Source organism: Lepidochelys kempii, chromosome 2, assembly GCF_965140265.1.
Source record: "Lepidochelys kempii isolate rLepKem1 chromosome 2, rLepKem1.hap2, whole genome shotgun sequence".
In the NCBI taxonomy this organism is placed as follows: Eukaryota; Metazoa; Chordata; order Testudines; family Cheloniidae; genus Lepidochelys; species Lepidochelys kempii.
Window position 1 is genome coordinate 117,675,508 of NC_133257.1, and position 22,461 is coordinate 117,697,968.

Genomic DNA, 22,461 nt, shown 5'->3' on the forward strand with positions numbered 1-22,461 from the left:
TGGTAGAGAAAAATGAAAATCCACTATTGCTGTTACATTTCTTAATTTCCTGCTCACTCAATTCAAAGATATATTCTTAAGACAGCGGCAGTCAGATGTTTCCTAGGTTCACACTCTGACAGACTGAGCTCCTCCAAGCTTGTCAGCTTTAACTCAAATCAGCTTATACTGAATGACATTTCCAGCACTTGAGGCTTATGCTAAACAGTGAAGCAAAAAGTGTGTCATTAAGGTGCCAACTGTTAGATAGCTTCAGATTTGGGACTGGATGGTTCACTGAGTTGGTAATAGAACATGGAGCCTTTCCTGTCTGGGTCAATTGTGGCTATAAGTTATTACAACATAAGTTGTTCTGTGGCCTTGAGCATGTGAAATGAGTTGATGCTATCAGTCCAGTTCCTAGCAAACAGGTCTCCATGTGGTAAAACTGGCATTAATTTGGCAGTTGCTGGCAATTCCAGCAGAGAAGAAACAACTGAATGACCTCGGAAGTAGTACCTATGGCTGAGGACTGAGGCATGCTGGTGGGGCAATATGGAAAACGTGGAGCAACGTGTCGGTGCTTTATCAGGGGCTAAACAGCGGACAAAGGGCCTGATTCAGCACTTAGTTACTCCAGTTTTGCACCGGTGTAACTCCACTGAAATCATGGTGAATAGGGACCGAGTTCTGTCAGTTCATCACCTTTCAGAAACTCCCAAATCACTTTAAAAAGGTAGATGAAAACATCACTGTTTTCAAGTAAAAATCAGCGCCATGATCTTACCTTGGTTGAATGTAGCATTTGTGGGTACATGCATGTGCACCTGTGGCAAGCTGAGGTTAGAACATCAAAAAACTAGAGTGGGGAAATATTGCGGGGCCTGGGAGAAGTGTGGCTTAAGTTCCATCAATAGCACTTGTAAAAGCTTTTTTCCCCCTCTCTTTAAATAACCTCAGACACTGAAGGCCTGATTCTGATACTCTTATCACACTGAGTAGTACTTCACTCTGCAAGTAGTCTCACTGCAATCAGAGTTTGTCAGGGTAGCAGAATGAGGCCCTGAAAGTGGAAGGGAAGCAAAGTCTCCATTTTCATTAATGAACAGTTTTGTTGCTGCATCTCACACCTAGCACATGAGTCCAAAGACACCTGCAGTGCTGTACATGTACCAGGTATAATATGCTATCTTTGCAGTACAGATACCAGTGGAATATTATGCCCTCAGCAAAGGAGATAGTCGGGCTTATGACACTAGGTAAAACCTATCTTTTTATTTCATGTACATTGGAATTGGAAAAGGTTCAGAAAACAGCAAAAAAAAAAAATGATTAGGGGTATGGAACGGCTGCTGTATGAGGAGAGATTAATAAGACTGGGACTTTTCAGCTTGGAAAAGAGATAACTAAAGGGGGAAATGATAGAGGTCTATAAAATCATGACTGTGGAGGAAGTAAATAAGGAAGTGTTATTTACTCCTTCTCATAACACAAGAACTAGGGGTCACCAAATGAAATTAATAGGCAGCAGGTTTAAAACAAACAAAAGGAAGTATTTCTTCACACAACGCACAGTCAACCTGTGGAACTTCTTGCCAGAGGATGTTGTGAAGGCCAAGACTATAACAGGATTCAAAAAAGAACTGGATAAGTTCATGGAGGGTAGATCCATCAATGTCTATTAGTCATGTTGGACAGGAATGGTGTCCTTAACCTCTGTTTGTCAGAAGCTGGGAATGGGCGACAAAGGATGGATCACTGAACCTGTTCTGTTCATTCCCTCTGGGGCACCTGGCATTGGCCACTATCGGAAGACAGGATACTGGGCTAGATGGACCTTCGATCTGACCTAGTATGGCTGTTCTTAGGTTCTTATTTTAAGCGAATGGTTTTGGCTAGTTGTTTTTTCCCAATCTAGCACATTCTAGATATTTACTTTAACTAAAGATAAAGAGAACAAATTCAACCTTTTATTTCTCTTCCCCCTCTAATCTCAATTCAGGTATGTATAGATGTGGCCCTGCTTCTGTTCAAGCTATTAAACATGGTCATGTCTGCTTCCAGTTCGATGCACCTTTTGTTTTTGCAGAGGTATGTACCTTAAAAAATAGTGTTTTGCGTGATTTAAATGCGACAGTAAGTCAGTCTCTAGGTATAATACATGGACTGCAATGTTATTTCCCATTACAACTCATGTAAAATAGAAATCCTGTCATTATATTTAGATCAGTAGGTTTGATATGACACTTGTGAATGATAAAATTGATGAAGCACTGCTTGCCAAAGTAGTAATCAGAAGAAGTTGCTCCAGTTGAAATGAAACCCCAGTTACCAGAGCAGCAGAGAAAGTTACTCGCTGCTTTCCATAACACAATCTGCATTGGCCCCTGCCTCTCATTAACGACTGTAACAGCAGGCAGGCTCCCCGGCAGGCTCTGAAGCTCTGGGTGGTGGTGTAAGCTCTTTGGGCCAGGGCATGTATCTTCCTGTATGTGTTGACAGCCCCTAGCACATTGTGAGGCTCTATTAGAATGCAAAGTAATTGTGCTCCTGCTGAGATGGTGGGGCTCCTCAACTCAGGACAGTACCTTTACAAGCATCATGGAGACCAGACTTGCTGCCAGGATTTCTCAATCTTCACAAATGTGTTATTAAATAGCTATTGATTGTTCAAAAGGACACAGTGGGCCAGATCCTCAGCAGGTGAAAATTGGCTCCAATGACTATACATGGAGCTACGTTGATTTACACTAGCTGAAGTTCTGGCCCTGCAACTGTACTAGGAAATCCATATGACAAGTGTATCTGACAGCTAGTTTAAAGTATTACCAAATTATCATTAACATTAAACCCTTTTTGGAAGTGTTTTGGGCCCCAGTCCAGGAAGGGGGCTTAATGTGCTTAATTTTAAACATGCATCTAGTCCCGTTTAAATCAGTAGGACTTGGTGATTGTGTCATTGAGTCAAGGGGAAGATATATTGGCTTTAAACACAACAGAAGACGTAATGCTTTGTTATTTAATTTTATAGGTAAACAGTGATATTGTTTACTCAAAAGCAATGAAAGATGGGACCAGAGTGATTGAACACATTGATAAGACCCACATTGGGAAATTCATCTTGACCAAGGAAATTGGTAGTGATGGAACCAAGGACATTACTGAGCAGTACAAGTTCCAGGAAGGTAACTGACTGCACATGGCAAAATGAAGTGTTGTATATACGGATGTAGATTTTTCTTAAATAGGTCTCCTGTCATTTATATATAAACCTCTAGCAAGGTGGGTTCTCACACAGCTTTCTCCAAGTGGCGTATCTTAATTCCACCTCAAACTTATTACACATCCTTCTGTAAGAACATCTCCTTAGGCTGTCGCTCAAAAACACCTTGGACAGGAGTTGCTATATCTGAAAACAGAGGATAACCATGGATGAATTTATTTAATTCAAAATAGGAGATTTTAAAAGTTGTTTTTCATCATCCACTTCAGAAGTGTGACAGTAGTGTGACCCTTAAAAGTAGTGGTGACTAAGGGTCAGCCCATCCTAGGTCACATGGCATGGCCCTTTAAAATTCTGGGAGGTTTTGAAGTATGCAAAGCCCTAGGAAATAAAACGTATTGGTGGAAAGAAAGTGACCCTAGAAATAAGTAGCATGTGGGAGAAAATCAGTTACTGTTTCTTTAAGGGCCTGCAAACAGGAATTTTGCAGAGTGGGTGAGGCAAGGCTCTTCTCTTACCCAACCAACTGGGGTGAGCTGAGAAAAGGGGACTAGCTCATTTTTCATCATCCACTACAGAAGGTCTGACACATCTTGGGTGACAGTAATTCCTTATGAGCTTCCTCCATGTCAAATACAGTATCTTGGTAAGTGCTTATTTTTTAACAAAAAAGGGATGAGTGTCACACAGCCCTACCACCCTGAGACTGTTTCCAGTGCTAAAAATTAAGTCCACTCGGCTGTGCCACATGTCTAGAATCAGATATACTCAAAAGTAGGTAGTGTTCTTCCATCTTCTCTACTAATTTACTTTAGCAACACTCCCCCATTCATTTGTGATATTGGGGAAGCAGAGAAGGATCAAAATAACATTTTAATCCCAAATAAGCTGCTTTACCCAGGACTGCATGGTTGGAGTACAGAGTTTTTGCTTTCTAAGTCCCACTGGTCAATTGAGTTTAGATTGATAATGAACCACAGTAATTATTATCTGACTATTGCTTCAAGTATTCACTTCTTATATTTCGCTATTCACACAGTGTGATAGATCACCTACGTCATATGGTAGCATTTCTGCTCCATGACTGGATGATTCCCAAATCCACAAGCTATCAGGATGGCTCAATGAACACTTCAGCACAAATATTCAAGCAACTGCGTATGTGCATGAGTATTTGGAACATCTTGTTTTTCTGTGAACAAAAAATTCACAGAAAACAAATAAGGCAAATATCATTGAGTTGAATTTGCTATTTTTATTTTTAAAATTTGCAAGTGATTTTTTGTTTTTATTTGCAGTATTTGCCAATCTCTGACTGGTACCGTAGTTGGAAGTCCCAGCAAAGAGGCCAAGAACTGAATGGACATGAAGACTGAACTACCCTCTTACTCATAGATGTGGTCTCTTTAGTACAGATTTGAGGCACATTAGCTAGCCAGTTTGGTTGGGAAGCATGCATTACCCCTACCACTGCTCAAATTGTCCTCTACTTAGCTCCAGGTCTCCAGAAACCTAAGGGCCAGATCCTGAGATCATTAAGGTTAAGGGGAGTCTTTTCATTGACTAATGAGTTTAGATCTGGCCCATGATCTGGTAGTTTTTATAAGCGCTGAAGTAATTTAAGAAGAGAAATAATTTCAAAATATTTGTAAAAGATTTTTTTAGGTGTTTGTTACTGCCATATACAAAACACCAATCTGGACCCTGGGAAAGTGGCATCATTATGAACCTGGTAATTAGGTTCTGTTGTTTCAGTTTTTTTAACATAATTTTCATCTTGTCCTAGGCACAGAAGAAGAGAGACTGGCCCTTGAGACAGCTCTGATGTATGGCATTAAAAAGGTTACCCAGGATACTATGGAGCAGGCAGGGACCGATGTTGACATGGACTTTCAAGTGGAAAATGCAATACTTGGCAGTGACTTCAAAGTCACTGTAACTTTCAGAAACAACAGCCACACCCGTTACACTGCAACAGCCTATCTGTCTGGCAATATTGTGTTTTATACGGGTGTCACGAAGAATGAATTCAAGAGTCATACTTTTGATGTGACACTGGAACCCTTGGCATGTAAGAGGGGGAAAACTTTAAGCCTCAGCCTTTTGTTTGCTTTCTTATCTGTGTGTGCTGACGCCAGTGAAACTCCCTCTAGTGATAGGCCCAAATTACATAGCTGTGGATAGGGCCCTGGAATGGGAGTCAGGAAACCTGGGTTCTGTTCCTGATTCTGCTGTGTATTTGCCCGTGACCTTACCCTCTGACCATCCACAATATGTGAAATGGGGATGATCATGCTTATCCACAGTCAAAAAGTATTTTGAGTTCTACAGATTGAAAGTGCTGAATTATTAAATAAGTGATGAGGATTGTTATTATTTAATGAGAGAGAGAGAATGGGTCCAGGTGTTAAGCTGTAAGATGTCATTTTCACATCTTTGACCATCTTGTAAGTTCTCAAAAAGGAAAGGGAAAACTCTGGTTCTTCAGGTGGAGGTTACAATGACAAAATAAAAGCAAAATCTTTCTCTTATTTGAGAGAGCCCTACAAGAGAAGGGAAAAGAGTGGCACTGGGTGCACATCTGGCACAAGAGCCATCCTGCAGTTAGAGCGTAGGAGGGTTCAGGACAGGCTATGGGAATACAGTGTTAGGTGCATATTTATGGCAATCTAAAAAGGAACAGCATACATCCCCGGCTAGTGTGTGCTGCTGACCACAGCATATGTGCAAGCCAGTTGAGGGAACATTCCCTACCTGAGATACCATGCACTCTGCGGGGGTGTGCTGTGCTGCTGGTACCCTCTTTCTAGCCCTCTCTGAACTGTTAGGGAGAGATCCTGCCCTGTTGTTTGCCGGGGATAAAGGGTTCCCTATTATCCATTCTGCACGTCTTAGGGCAGGATTTTTCCCCACAACTGTAAATTTCCATTTGGAGCTTGTAAATCTCCATAAAATAATATGAATATATAATAATAATGAAAAATTAGAGATGGACCCTAATCAAAACTTTAGCTCCAGTCTCATATGATGAGTCAATAGCTATTTGTTGGTTGTTTCTAACTCATCCGATTCATTTGTGAGTATTCAGTAACTGTTCATGTACTTTCTCTCTGCCGCATTGAGTTGTTCCAACCAATTTTATTATAACAAGCACTTTTTAAAGTGCTTTGAATCAATTATTAAATGTCGGCTGTAAAGTTGTCAAACTTTATAAAAAATACCTGGCTAGCCATAAAAATAAATCAATTTCAACTCTGGGCTAAACTCTCATTGGCAATCCAATTGCACCCCTATAACTGAGAGAAGAATTTAGCCATAATTTAGATATTCAGTATAGATGTGCAAATATCTCAGCATTCCCTCTGTTTTCCAAGCTAAATTCCACAGGTCAGATTCAGCCCTGTGGTGAGGTCCCATGGAAGGCACTGTGACTCTACTTAACAAAGAGGTTAAATAATGCAGTGGTGCTTGTTTGAATCCTCTGCACGAAGGTGAATTTACTAGGATACGTTTACAGCCACAGTGCTCATTTTTGCTAAGCTGTGGCTATGGTACATAAAACTGCTATGGAATGTTTTCATAAATTCCAAATTCTAGTGACTGATGATGATGAGTGAATTTAGACTGGGCCTCCATCTAGAATAAGCAGCATACCAGGGAGAAATCACTAGGGTTGCCAACAGTCCATTATTATAAGGGACATACCGTATTTTTTCATCTCTGTACAACAAGATTGGGAGTTGCTGATTGTTGCACAAAGCAGCAAGAAATAGCCCTGGTGAATGTAGGTGAGTACTGCTGCTTATTAATTATTATTATTATTAATAATAATAATAATGTCAGGAGGATGGGTGGGGTGAGGGTGCTAAGAAAACAGTCCTTTATTTTTTAAATAGAATGTTAGCAACTCTCAGAATCATCTTAACGTATTTTGAGAAATGGGAGCAGAATTTGTAGGTTTAGTGAAATAGCAAGAAGTGTGTGTGTGTGTATTTTGAAGGTAATAGAATATCACTATATGATCAAAATGCGTCAAGGCATTCTTTCTAGACTACACTGCTGAAAGGAGCAAAATAAGTTTTCAAACAGAAACTGGATGTGTGATTTTTCAGAATAATGATTAAAGGAACTGTATGGGTTGAAAACATCTTTGAGGATTTGAATAGCTTAAACCTGCCAGTGCCTTCAAAGGTGCTATTGCTTCCACTCAGTTATATTTAGCTTTCCCTGTCTTTTTGAAAGGCTGCTAGGCAGCTCAGTTTTGTGTCTCCCTGGGCTTTCCCGGGCACAGTAAGTTGTATTGGCATCTTACCAGCATACCCGCTGCAGAAATGAGATTCCATTATTCTTTTTTCTCAGTGATTAAATTTAATCTGAAATGTTTCTCTTTTTTCCATTGTAAAATAAATTCCATTTCTAGTACAACAAATATTTTTTACACAGATAAAAAACACCTAGTCTTGATTATAATTAAAGATTTGAGATATGATGAGAAATTCATTTACAGGAGATGGGACCACATCAAAAAAATTCCAGGCTGGCCTGGTGAATCTAGTTCAGGTGGTCATCATAGGAATGGCTTTGAAACCCACTCTAGGAACCCATTTTGATGTAGGTGGCTCAAGAGTGGAAAGAGGTATATGTGATTTACCCAGTTTGAATTCAATTTCATGGGTGTTTGTACAGTGCCAAGCATACTGGGGGTCTAGTCCAGCATGACTCTGAGGCTCCTAGGTGCTCCGATAAAACAAATGAATAATAAGTGGGTGGGAAATCTTGATATTTTTTACTAATGTTGGAAAAACTAGACTGGAGTTTGCTCAGGCAAGGAATCAAGATACATATTGTGACTGATCGCCTCCTAGATGATCTATGTGAGCTTCTGCACGTTGAATTCTAACACCGTTGCTGGACTGAGAGTTGCAGAGAATCATTGATTTTAACTGTATTGAACGGCATCTCAACATTCCAGCCCAGGGAGCTATTCTTTTCAATAATGATCATCCAGGACCAGAGTGACAGCTCTCAAGGGAGCGGGGTAGTGCGTGTCCCTTTGCCGTGTGGTGCATGTAGTGTTGAGGTAGGCCAACAGCGGGCATCAGCAATGAGCCCTGCACTGAGGAACAGGAAACCTTGCCAGTAGCACTGTGTGCATTCACACCTCCAATTGGCTGCTGTTACCGCCTGCATGGGTACCCCTCAAAAATAAGTGGAAGGGGTATGGAAATGAAGTAGAGAAGTAAACATTTAGAGGGAGATTCTCCAAGGGCATTTCAGCACCTCACTGTCCCATTAAAAGCCCATGGGAGTCATTTAGTACATCTTGTTTATATTACGGTAGTGCCTCTGAGCCCCAGTCAAGGATCAGGGCTTCATTATGCTGGGCCCTGTCCAGACATGTAACAAAGAAGATTGAGCTGTCTGGGACAGGGACTATCTTAAATGACAGGTGGTGCACAAGAGGAGGACAAAGGTAACATACGAAGAAAGTTGTAGCAGAAAAGGAGGCATTGCAGCTTTTGTCTGACTACCTAACTCCCATTTGTGCCTTTGACAGTCTCTTCAGTGGAGGCAAATCTGTACCGTATCTGCAGGGCATCAGCAGGACTGAAAGTAATAACCGGTAACTATACTGCTTTCAAGCTTCAGTTTTATTGTGTGCGTTTGTTTTTTCTCCCATCAGCTAAAATTTCTGAGGTCTTAATCAAATCAAGTGAGTACATGAGTCAGCTGCTGGAACAGGCCTCTTTGCACTTCTTCGTCACAGCACGTCTCAATGAAACGAAAAAGATTCTGGCCAAGCAGAAGACCTCTGTACTGCAAATCCCCAAGCTGCACATCAAGGTCAGTTTCAGGAATGCAACAAAGGAACCTAGCAACTATCCTGAGTTCAGGATACATTCTGCATCACCATCACACAGACCTCTACTCCGTATATCTACAGGTTGGGCCAGCACTTAGGTGGCTAACCTGGGGGTCTTTTTTCAAACAAATTTAAAAGCTAATGTTATAAACAACTTAAAACAGAGTCATATATAAAAATAAGTAGAGTTGATTGTATCACCTCTAGTTCAGTTGCCTCATGCTTCCCACTCGGACCCTGTTTTCAGTTGCTTATAACTTTGCCAGATTTTAACGTTTTGGCTGAAGTTTTCCATGTTGGTGTGTGCTTGAGGCTGAATTTATTTGTTGTTTTTTGAAAGGCTCAGCAAAAATGAAGAAAATATGTTTTGCGCATGTTAAACATATTCTTACAACTGTTTTGTTAAGGTCTAGCACTTCCATGCTTTGGAGAAGGGACTTGAAATTTGGTAGGGACATCACCTTGATGTCAGGGATGGGCCTTTTGCTATCCCCAGGAAAATTCACCCAAGCAGGCAAAAGTTACAAGCCTCTGAAAATTCTCATGAAATACGAAAGTGTCACTATGGTCTAATTAGAGAATGTAAATGATTATCAGTATGGTCTTCAGAGAGGATTCTGTTTTACAGAGCATCTCCTAGAGAAAACCAACAAGTCAAATTAACTTCACTTATCTTCAGTAGCCAAATTTAAAAAATGTATAATCCTGTATCTTCAGTATTCAGACAGAACCTCTGACACAAAATCCCCAAGTTAAGCTCCAAAATAGCTTATTCACCCTCCTTTGTTGTGATGAAAGAATAATTAATGAAAGCGATAGGTTTTAGCCCAGTAACCATCTATTCTATAAACAATAAAAGCTTACGGTGACCTGCAAAGGGTAAAAAAAAAATTAAATTCGTTTTGTGCCCTATTTGCTGCTTTGTCATGTACAAAGGTGTCCTGCTTTTTGTTTGGTTTTTCTTCTTTTAAGTGCATGTAAGATAGAGGTGATAGGGACTTCTGCTCAATTTTAATTTTAGAAATGTGAGCAATGCAAATCTCGTCTTCCCGAACTTTCTTGGTAGACTTTGATATGTGAATTGGGTGACTACTTAATCCTTAAGTAAGGGGAAAGGGTGAAAAATACTATTCCCCATATGTCTTCATATATACATCTTGATCTTTCTATGTCCGACTAAAAGATCATTGGAATTAACCAATTAATGGGGAAAATATACCTCTTTCAAATTTAGCTTGAAGCCAGGTCTCAATAAGAAGTGTGCTAAGGTGAAATTCTGCTCAGTTACATCTGTGTAAACCCAGAATAACTCAATTCTTATGGAGTTAAGTGCTTTTGATCACAGGAGTTAAGTAAATTAGGTGCCCAACTTCCATTGATTTCAAATCAATTTTGAAAATCTTACTAGGGGCCTGCCTGCAACTTTAGGCACTTTTGACATTTTGATCCTAAACGCCTTATCCTGTACCACTGAAGTCAGTGGGAGTCTTACCTTTTACTATTTCAGGGTGGGGGTGATCAATCCCTAAGTGAGGATATCAGGATTTGGCCCATAGCAATCTCTTAAACTATTAAAAGTAATGTTAAAAACAAAGTACTACTGACTAGAATTGGTCAGTGAAGTGGTTTTTATCCCCAGTGGAAAACTTCTGAGTTTTTGTCAACTCCTCCCGCCCGCACCAAGTGTTGATGGAGCAGGGGGTAGCTAGAGTTTTTACTTGAAGGGCTTTTGTTTTTTCATTGAAAAAACAATTTTGGATGGGAGGAGTGGGGTGTGATGGGTTGGATCACAGAAACCCCCTTGGGGCTCCAACTGATGTGCCAAAACTGCTTCTGCTCCTGCTTTCCTGCCCTGGCAGCTTGGGACTTCAGAGCCTGGCCTGGTTTGAGCCAGATCCGCTAGCCTGCTGCAAACCCAGACCCAAGTGTGAACCACATCCCCTAACAGCTGTAGGCTTAATTGAAAGCAGCTTAAGAAGTGTTCCTGTCCTCCCAGTGGGGTCCAAACCCCAAATAAATTAGTTTTACCCTGTATAAAGCTTATACAGGATAAATTCAAATTGTTCGCCCTCTATAACGCTGATAGAGAGAGATGCACAGCTGTTTCCCGCATCTCCCCCTCCCTACCCCTCCCCCAGGTATTAATACATACTCTGGGTTAATTAATAAGTAAAAAGTAATTTGATTAAATACAGAAAGTAGGATTTAAGTGGTTCCAAGCAGTAACAGACAGAACAAAGTGAATTACCAAGCAAAATAAAACAGAACGTGCAAGTCTGTCTAATACAGTAAGAAAATTGAATACCGATAAAACCTCACCTGCAGAGGAATTCCAGTAAGCTAGCTTTCACAGACTAGTCTCCTTCTAGTCTGGGTCCAGCAATCACTCACACCCCCTGTAGTTACTGTCCTTTGTTCCAGTTTCTTTCAGGTATCCTGGGGGGTGGAGAGTCTATTTCTTGTGCCAGCTGAAGACCAAATGGAGGGGTCTCCCAGGGGTTTAAATAGACTCTCTCTTGTGGGTAGATACCCCTCCTTCCCGCTGTGTAGAATTCCAGCTATAAGATGGAGTTTTGGAGTCACATAGGCAAGTCACACGTTCATGCATGACTCAGAACTTACAGGTAGCAGCCATGGTTCACATGCTACCTTGAACGTCCTCATGTAGACTTCTTATGTGGATTGGAGCCTTCCAAGATCCCTTTGCTTCTTGATTGGGCACTTAACTTGTAAATTCCTTTCTAAAGAAGCTGACCAAATGCTTTACTAAGGCTACTTAAAAATCAAGCAAGTATACAGCCAATATTCATTACTTCAAATACAAAAATGATACATGCACACAAATAGAATTAATAGATTCAGTAGATCATAACCTTTACAGAGATATGTTACATGGCATATGTAGCATAAAACATATTCCAGTTATGTCATATATACATCCATAAGCAGATTTCCATAAAGCCTTAAGGGGTGCACTGTCACAGGGGGGACTCGATGAAAATTTGTCTGTACCACTAACATCAATTTGAAGATGTAAGAGGGTCTTTTTGACTGGACTGTCACAAATGTGGCTATTAGTGCTATCATTGCACATCAGCCATGTGGTGTTATACACGCAGTGTTTTACCTCATCTGTGCTTCATCCATTTCCTATTCTTATATACAGGGGGTTTTGAGAACAACCAAATAGAAAGGTTATATACAGAGAACAGGCTGAGCTGGAGTTCCCTCCAGAGCATTAAAGAGGAGTGCAAAAGAATGGAAAGCTGTGCACAAGACCTTAGAGGATCCTGAGTGACACAAACCAGCGCTCCTAATTTTATACTATAGAATAGGGGAAAATATTTCAGTAGTCCATTCTGGAGTGTCTAATCACCAGAGTGAGAAAAGGGACTAGATAAACAGCACCAGGAGCATTTTCTTCCCAGGGGCACCTGCTTTCTCCTGGGAACACTTCCTACACCGGGAGCTGAGACAGAAAGAGGAAGTGGGCTTGGAGTAGGATCAACTACCCCAACTCTTAATTTATGATGGATTTCTCAGGAAGCTGCTTAAGCCAGCTTTGTGCTGCTCAGACCCAAGAATTGGACCTGAAGGAAGTGAAACCCCTTTTCTAATTCCAAGTTCCACCCCACTCTGCTGGCTGGTCTTACAGCCACAAGTTTGCATATTCCTACAGAGCCTAGTACTTTTTTTTAAGTCAAATTAAAAAATGGAAGACCCCGCACACACACACACAAATCATGATAGTGCTGTTATAGACAAGGGGCTGTGCACAATTTCATGCATTGCCTGAAGAAAGCAGAGTTGTTAAAACAAACAAGATCCCACTCTTCATCCTCTATCATTCACAAACCCTATGATTTGGGGTGCTGAACATCCACCCCATGAAGTGCATGGAAGGTGGGGACGCACTTTGTCTCCCAACTGTGATGTAATCAGAGGTCCCCCTACCAGTCCAGAATTAAGGAGATCCTCAGAAGTGACAAGGAAGAAAAGGCTGTTTCAGTCTGGAAGCCAGTATGCCAGGGACAGTGGGAGTGAGCATAGTGTAAGAACAGCAATAGAATAGAATGAGATCTACAGGGTTTCTTTCTGTCCAGTACCTCAATACAAAATCCTCTTCGTAATACTCAAGGCTCCTAACTTAGCCATCATACATAAAAAAAAAGTCTGTCTCTTATCGTGCTTTAATAGACCTGTATGCATTACTCCATTTTAATTGTATAGCAGGTCCTTCTGTGGTTCTCTTATCCTCATTAGCAGACATGTTATGAAATCTTCCTGGACAGATTGTGTGCAGAAGTGAGGTGAAGCTTGGCACTTCTCTCGCGCTTTTTCCGCCTCAGCATACTTCTGTCTCAGAATACAGCAACGTTCACTGTGGGGAAACCCACATTTAAACCAGTGAAACATTTGCCCGGTCATTGTATCCACTGCAATAAAGAATGCAGTGAATGGCCAGTCACCCCAGCGGCATCTAGGTATTTTAACTAGTTTTGATTTGTAAAGAGGTGAGCACCAAGAAAAGAAACAGGGTTCCAAATGTTGGGGGGCATGGGGAGGGGGGAGGGTTGTAGTCTTCTCTGTGCATGACCAAGCTCAAGAAACTAATAGCTCACTTTACATTGTTTCGGTCTCAAAAAGCCATCCGTACAAACACACATTTTGTTAAATGTGCATTTAACAACTGAGACTTTGCATGCCAAGATTTTATAATTTTCTGCTTATTATCTACATCCTTCCCTTGTTTTGTAGGTTCCTGGAGAGAAGGTAGTTGGTAAGGAAATGTCTGTGATAGTAGAATTCACCAACCCACTGAACCAAAAGCTTGTGAATGTCTTGGTACGTCTCGATGGACCTGGCTTACTGAGGACAACCACAAAAATGTTCAGGTAGGGAAGAGCGTGGAAATAATGAGCTGTTCATTCCCTTCTCCCATATGGGATTTAGCACAAAATAACTATCCTTGTGGATCTATGTACTGTAATTCAAGCATATGCTTCTTATTCTAAGGATCTGTAATGGATGGAGGGGGTGTAACAGATGGAAGAGGTCAGTCTGTCACTGTGAAGGTTACTAGAGGGTTTTGGTAGTTGGGAAGTGGCTTTGGAGAAGTTGGTGGTGTGGGTAACTGCCAACTCTATTATTCTTTTATTTGTCATCTTTGTGTCATATCTAATCTCTGCCTCAACTACTCAACCACATATTGCCCACTACAAGGTGTGCGGTAAAACCATAAATAAGACTTGCTTTTTAGGGAGGGTGTTCCAAAAAGGGATTTCCCCCTCCCATTGATTCAGAGCAAGATTTTAAAAGATTCAGATAGCTGCTTTTGAAAATCCCTGTATGCACCTATGTGAATCTAAATACCTTTTAAAAAATATCTGTCTCTATGGGTCTGATGGTGAAACAGCAGAGCATGGAGGCGATCACTGTGTTGAACATAGGAGTAAGTAACTGTGATCCTACAGCATCCCTAAATAGGTCTATCCTGAAATGCAGTGGCCTGGTGCAGGATGACCTCAAGTGTGAGAAACAGGAAAGTCTTATGTTGTTGGCCAATGTTTTGTTTCATTTATAGAGAATCTCATCACTGGCACAGCTGCTCCCAGGCATAAGGGCTACATTTTCCAGAACTCACATTACATTTGAGTGTGATGTGGTGTATGTGTGAAAACAGTAGAACTGTGTGTGCATAAAAGATTTTTGGATGCAAGTCTTATTTGCATGCACAAGTTCTGCTGTTGGCACGCAGTATTAGGTACTGAAATTTAGAAGCTGGATTGAGGCCCTGGTTCCTTTGAAAAATTGGTCTAATTCAGCAGTGGCATAAATGATAGCATATTTGCACATCGGCGATCTGATTCTGATCACACTTGGACTGATGTAAAAATGATTGGCATCAGATCCTGGATTTGAGTTGGGTAGAAAATAGGTGTTAAAGGGCACTGGACAATGTGTAACATGCACTACAGTTTAAGGCATGACTGAATTTGGCTCAGGATCTTCCACAGGGCTATCCCAGTTTTGAAACTGGCCTTAATTATTAGGGAATCATTGTTTTGCAGCCCTTCTTATTCTAAAAGCTATGGCTGACTGTTCTCACCTTCAGGGAAGTGAGAGTTGTCAGGTGCATCCAAAGAAAGGGAGTTACCAGGAAACATGGGCAATCAAGGGGATACTTTGCTTTCTTCAAGTCACAGCTTCCCCCCCTCCCTCTTTAAGATAATGGCCTAGGACTTATTTAAAAATGGGGAATGATTAGCTGTGTCATTTGGAGATTTCATTTTAACTTTCCTTGGATGGATAAAGGCTGCAGGTTATGCACACAGGGGACAGACCATGGGTAGTTGTAGTTTATTTAAATAATAATCCCATGTGTCTCTATGTATTCAAGCTGATAAATGGCTGCAGTGTGTTGACAGCTCAGCACATTATTTAGAATCATTCATCACTAAGTTCACTCCCAGGCAAATATAATTAGGGCAGTTTGACTTCATTTGCCAAAAAGTTAGTCAGTTGGTTTTCTGGGGTTTTTTTTTTTTCCATCTCTATCCATCACTGGACCATCTCGGATTGGCGGTGGTCCCTTTGGTCTCTTGTAATTAGTTATTGTTTGGGGAGGGGGGTATTGAGGAGGATAAGAATTTAGAAATGGCTATAAATGCTCTCGTATTTTTACAGTACTGACATATATATGGTTTGAGACAACAGGCAATGTGGTCCAGTGGCTAGAGCACTGGGCTGGGAGTCAGGAGACCAGGTTGTTTTTCCTGCCTCTGTCCATTGACCTAGGCATGTCACAGGGCTATATATTGATGCTTAGCCATGGGCCTGAGTAGGGAAAGGAGTACGATTTGTGCAAACGCCTTTGACAGTTGCAGCCACTGTAGTTGGGGGTATTGCCTTTGTACATCTCAAAGCTAACAACTGGCCACACAATTAACTGCATTATTAAAACGATTTAGGACCAGCCCATATTCAGATCCTCCTTCAAGTCGCTTTATCCTTTTCCAAAGCTCTGAGCTTGAATTAAAGGTGATGGAGGTGAGGAAGGATGGTTTAGTGCATAGGACAGTAGATTGGGACACAGGAGATCAGGATTCAATTCCCAATTTAGCCACAGCCTCTTTGTGGTCCTTGGACAAGTAATTTAATCTACCTTGTGCCATCTGTACATTGAGGATAACAGCACTTCCCTAACCTCACAGGGCTGGTGTGAGGATAAATACATTAATGGCCACAAGACATTCAGTTGCAGTGAGGACAAGGTCATGTAAATACCTCAAGAGTGAACATACCAGCTAGAGGCCTGATACAAAGCCCATTTAAATCAATAGGAGTCTATTTATTTAAATGTGCTTTGAAAAGTTGATTTGTAGAGCCTGATCAGAGAGATCTAGTGAATCTAGTGGAATGGCAAATTTAGGGTAATAAAAATCTCCACATTACATTTGTACTAAGATCGTACCTACAACAAGCATTGCATAAGAAGAAAAGTTTATAGTGTCAGTACACAGAGCCAGAGCCTCAGCTGGTGTAGCTCTACTGACTTTGTTAGAGTTATGGGTAATATTTTCAAAAGAACCCAATTGACTCAGAAGCCAAAGTCCCATTGAGAGTCAATGAAACATAGATTCTTGAAACTTTAATCTTATGACAATTTACATGAGCCAAGGATCTGGCCCATGTCTGAAAATATATAACAAACAGTTGCTCTACCTAAAGGATCATGTAATGCCTTAATTGCTTCCCATATTGGAGATGTCTCTCTCTCTCAGGCACACACAGAACTAATGGCATTTTAACTGGCACCATCATCTAAGTCATGTAATTCACTGTTCTGCCATCGTAAGTTTGTATTTGGTGAAGAGTCAGTTATAGGAGGACAGGTTGCACATACTTCATAAGGAACCAAAAACAAAATAAAAAAAGGAATTTGCTAAGAGCAGTTTGCATACATTCTCTTCAAAACAGCGTGCTTTGGTTTTTTGCAGGGTGCAGGCCTTAAAGCTGCTCCAAAGTATTTTTGTGCTGAGCCTGGGACTTACTCAAGAAATCCCCATCACAACCTTGACTTTCCCCTGCCTTGAACCTAGTGTAGTCAGTTACATCTCTGCAGTGTAAAATGTTACCAAATCTGTCTTCTGCTTTTACTTACCTCATGGTAGTAAGCCACCTTGCACTCACTCTGTTCAGATGGTTACACAGAAGAGAGAATCAGGCCCCACATCACTATAACCTCACAATCCAGAAGTGTGCAGTTCATAATCCTCTTCCTTACTGCTAAAGGAAACAGTTTTTGTTTTTATAAATACCTAGCTCACATCCTCCACTGGTTCCATTAAGCAGGCTGCATTCCCCTAAACACAGTCAGTCAATACCAATTATCTGTACACTGGACAGGGAGAAGGCTGTGAAACGGCCTAAAAAACACAAACTCAATACATGTGGCTGTCTGTGGGACTTAAACCTTAGCATAAAATTGAAAATCAACAGTACAAAGTGCAGTTTGTTGATACTATAAGCAATCAGGAGCCATACATAATGGAACATTGCAACTGCTAACAGCAGGACTCATAACATTTCAGCTTGTTTTCATGGACACAAGGAAGTGATCTTTAAAAGTGGACAATGACAAGATGCTCTCTGAGTAATGCAGTGTGAGCTGGCAGAGTGTTTCAATTCCCCATCACCACTCCTCCTGCTGGATATTTCTGAATGAAGAATGGTTTGATGTACATTAGGGTGGGCAAACTTTTTGGTCTGAGGGTCACAGTGGGGTTGCGCAACTATATGGAGGGCCAGGTAAGGAAGGCTGCCCCTCCCCAAACAGCCCAGCCCCTGCCCCCATCGGGGCCCCCCCTCAGAACCCCAGACCTATCCAACCCCCCTGCTCCTTGACCACCACCTCCAGGACCTCCCCCCCTGCTCCCTGTCCCCTGACTGCCATGACCCCTATCCACACCCCCATCCCCTGACTGCCCCCCCTGAACTTCCAACCCATCCAACCCCCCTGCTCCCTGTGGCAGGCCAGAGTGCTGGCAGCGCAGCGAGGTGAGGCTGCAGGGGAGCGGGGACAGCAGGGGAGGGGACGGGGGCTAACCTCCCCAGCCAGGGGCCAGGCAGGATGGGCCTGCAGGCTGTAGTTTGCCCCACCTCTGCTCTACATACATGAATTTGCTTTCAGTGTATGTACTGGAAACTACAGCTAATCTTCTCAGGTTGTCCCAGGACCAGAGGGGAAGAACTGAACAACTAGACACAAATCTGCTGAATGCTATTTTATGGCAGCATAGTGCAGATTAGGATGCTAAAATGAATACACATTCCTTGAGCCACCTAAGAGACTAGGTGAAATCCTGGCCCCATTGAAGTCAATGGTAAGACATCCATTGATTTCAGTGAAGGCAGGTTTCACCCAAAACTTAAAATTGAGCTGAAAGACTAAGTTTATACTAAAGCTCAGAATTTTGAGCACGATTTCTTGGAAACACTGACTAATGGGTCATATTCCCTGCTGTTGCAGGTCAGTGTAGCCACCTTGTCTTCGATGCAGTTTTGCCCATTTACACCAGCAGAGCATCTGATGCATTGAAGATAAGGGCCACCAGTATCCTATGGGATTGACAGAAGCTATGAATTTAAAAGAGGGGTAAATGTAAATTGAATAGCTGGACAAACTTCCTCCTAGTCAGATCTATTTGACTGAGAAATAGACTCCCAAAGGAAGCGTGGGAAATTTTAAAATTGGATTGGAAAAAAAGCCTAGAAAAGTGTATTGTAAGAACAATTTGGCAATGGCCAGGAGATGGGAGCAGTATGAAAACAAATGTAGATTAGACTTCAGATTCTGTATCAGGGTGAGATTTCTCACCCTGCCAATCTGTCAAAATATTGATATTTTGCTTTATAACTGCAGGGAAATTCCAAAGAATTCTACTTTGACCTGGGAAGAAAAAAGTTTTCCAAGACAAGCTGGCATTCGAAAGCTAATTGCAAGCCTGAATTGTGATGCCCTACGACATGTCTATGGAGAGCTAGACCTAGAGGTTGAAAGGAAACCACTCATGTGAACAAGACTTCACTTCTTCAGTCTTTCATTTGTCTGTGTTTATAGGGGAAAAACAGTTCAGAAATATTTTCAGCTCTCATTGTCCTAGAGATCCAAATACATTTACATGTCAATGAAGCAAAGTAACAGAACACACCAGGGAGGGTTGGGAATGCATTTATTTGGTTATGAGTGTTCCAAATTAAGATAATACTAGTTAAAGGCAACTTCAGGCCGTATTACTCTTCTAGTTCACGTGAATGTATACCCCTTTGCATTGGTACTGGGAGGGAGAAGGTTCCATTCTCCAAAACACTCTGAACTTTAGTTTTAATTAGAGCTGGATATTTCCGTGAACAAAAACTTATAAACTCATATGGTAAAAGATAGTTTATGTAACCTAAGGGGTTGCTTTATCTTGTGGTGGTAAAGTTTCCAAATTCACAGAGCAGCTCACTTTGTTGAAAGGATTTATCAGGGTTTGGTACCTCAAAGCTGCTGCCAATTAGCACTCTATGCCCTCTTGCTGTGTCTTTACCCCACTCTGTCTGCTGCTAGTGCACTGTCCCTCTCATTTGTCCCTAGGCTACCATATCTCTGCCCAGGGATACCAAGGGATACCATATCTCTGCCTTGGGTGCACCAAGCTCCCAGTTCATTAATCAAAACCTTTCACCTCTGTTTAAAGGCTTCTGTCTTGCCACATCTACCTTCTCTCCTTACCACACTTAGTAGGGCCCTTATTATTCCTTCGTTCCATGAGTGTAGAAAACAGCTGATGCTGACAGGTGTTCCATGCCCCTTTATGGAGTTCAGGCTCCACCGACCTGGAAAGTGGGCAACTAGGGATAGAAAGGTGTGGACAGGCAGCAGGCTGGGAGGAGTAGAATCCAAACCCACAAAGGAAGCAAGTGCAAATGAATAAGTCCTCTCTGTGCTGTGGAACCTTTCAGGCTGGTTCAAGAGGCAGCTGTGATCAGGTGAGCTCCTGGTATCTTGGTTTTTGCAGGAGCAGCATTCATTAGCTAATAGGAGCCAGTGGGGCTGAGCATGGCAGTTTTGGGAGAGCTCCCAATGAAGATTGGCACAGATCTCTGGGTAGTCCCAGGGTAGAGGATGGAATCATAGCTTCTTCCAGGGGGAGGGTACAGCCACATCCCCTGAGAGATGGAAACTCTAAAGCCTGATTTCAGTGTCTTCTCTCCTTTACAACTTATTCCTGCATAAGAAAGAAATGAGAAGCCTGGGGTCCCATTCTAAGACTGATCCTACCCATAGCTGTTACTGACATTTCTATGGATTCCATTCTCACCGTTCTTCTTGCACCACTGCTACTCAGCTGAAAGGGAAGTACTTCCTGGCATGTTCTGTGTAATGGTGGGGCTCTCAGGGATGCTGATGGGACTTAGGAGATCTAGGAGAGAGAGTGCTGCCACTGATACTGAGCCCTATTAAGATTTTTCTAGGGGATTTGAATTTTATTCCTAAATACACATTTCCTCCCCAACCCCAAAACATACCTTGTTTCCCTGTGTGTATTATGAATGCCTACTGAAATACTTCACAGCATTTTATTCATTATAAAACAAGTTGGGGGGGGGAGAGGGATGGGTCTCAAATTATTCTGTATCTGCAGTAAAAAAATCTTTGCTTGCCAAGCTGTAGAGATTTACTGTATGGAAAAGAACACAGCCCATGCTAACAAACAGCATGTGTGGGATACTTCATCATTTTAAAGGGAGATGAGAGGAAGTGGGTACAAACCTCACATCTATTAAATAATATAGCTTTACTGTGCAGTTTATAGGTGACATGTTATCTGATCAACGAGAGAAAGATGCTTTGCCTTAACCTCTCCAGTCCCATGCTCCTCTTCTTTCCCCATGTCGTCTCCCCTCCCCACACTCACAGAGCCTCTACCCAGGTAAAAGTAATTTCTTTAGGACAAGTAAGTGCAGAAATTCTCTCAAGGACAGGCAGCTAGCTAGGGGAGAGATGGCTTGCTTTGTTAGAGTATATGGGACAAATTTTCAAACAGAGACACAAGTTGCACTTACAAAATTTTTATGTATACCTCATACTACAGTGCTGGGTATGGGACAGAAAGATAAGTACCCATTGCCTGCCTAAGTGGGCATGTTCACATGGGGAATGGGTAGGCATATACCTAAAGAGTACCTGTTAGCACCTGGGCTTTAATGCAGCTGTGTTCACACAGGGTTTTGCCAGCTCAATTTACATTACCTCATTTGAAAATTTGTCCTTACTTGTCCAAAGGCTCTCAAGGAGCCCTCTGTGTTTAGCAGTTAACAGCATGCTGAAAATGCATTACAGCAAATTATGTTTAGTGATCATATGTTCCTTGCTCAATTCTATAGTATCTAATACAAAATATCCACATTTTGCTACTGAGTATAAATCTGCTTGCTTCTGTGCATTTTTAATTAGAACATAATAAAAACCTTAAAATAAAGCCAGTCTGATTATGCAATAGAGCTCATAGCCTGTGTTTTGTATCTTGAACTATCATATCTCCTACAATCCAGCAATATAGTACACTACTTGCAGCATCTGTTAAGGGGTTAAAAAAATACCCACAACTGGGAAAGCAGAAGGCTGCTTAAGAAACACATCAATAAGAAACTCCTCTCTGATACCAAGGAAAAAGCCCTTTACTTAAAATGTTTTCCCAGGGCCATTGTGACTATTATAGCCACTGCTTTGCTCCCTGGTTTATCAGCTGAGTACCCAATATATTTATCCAGCAAGGAAGTTAACATTTGCAGGACAGATCACAGTGACAGCAGAAAGACTCCATGGACTTCCCTGGTGTCCGAAACCCTTTAAATGGCCAGTATTCTTTGAATGAAACCACAAACATCCCAGCTTCTAAAATAGGCACCTTTTAGCTAAATATACACTTAGCACTGTACAAACATTAAGCTACACAATATCCCTGGAAGGCAGGCAAGTATTATTCCCAATTTACAGAGCTATAAAGTGAAGCGAAGATGTTCAGTGGTTTGACTAGCATCTAAGGCAGACTCTTAGCTCCTATTGCCTCCCCATTCTCTACAGAGAGAGTTGCCCAGCCAAACATAAGGAACACTGAATAAAAATTGAATAAGGACTCCAGAACTTGGGTCATAGATTTTAATGGGTTTGACGTGAGTAAGGGTCAGGATTTGGCCTAATTTACACATACGATGCTATATGGAGAATATATTCTATACATACCCTGCCATCCCCCAAATTACACTAACACAGGAAATGGGCCCAACCCAAAACCCCAGCTCCAATACCTCTGAACTTTGGGGAAGTCTAGAGCAAAGTTTGAAC

The 22,461-nt window shown here is 41.6% G+C and overlaps 1 protein-coding gene across 1 annotated transcript in view; it reads left to right on the plus strand.

The window, feature by feature from the left end:
- The window catches only part of F13A1 (coagulation factor XIII A chain), an 88,783-nt gene extending 67,166 nt beyond the window's left edge, over positions 1 to 21,617 (plus strand). The window contains exons 10-15 of the mRNA XM_073332122.1: positions 1,982 to 2,070; positions 3,011 to 3,164; positions 4,989 to 5,273; positions 8,886 to 9,046; positions 13,824 to 13,960; positions 18,991 to 21,617. Of these exons, the coding sequence (XP_073188223.1) occupies positions 1,982 to 2,070; positions 3,011 to 3,164; positions 4,989 to 5,273; positions 8,886 to 9,046; positions 13,824 to 13,960; positions 18,991 to 19,144 (980 nt within the window). The 3' untranslated portion in view covers positions 19,145 to 21,617. The remainder of the gene's footprint in view (positions 1 to 1,981; positions 2,071 to 3,010; positions 3,165 to 4,988; positions 5,274 to 8,885; positions 9,047 to 13,823; positions 13,961 to 18,990) is intronic.
- The last annotated feature ends 844 nt before the right edge of the window (positions 21,618 to 22,461 follow it).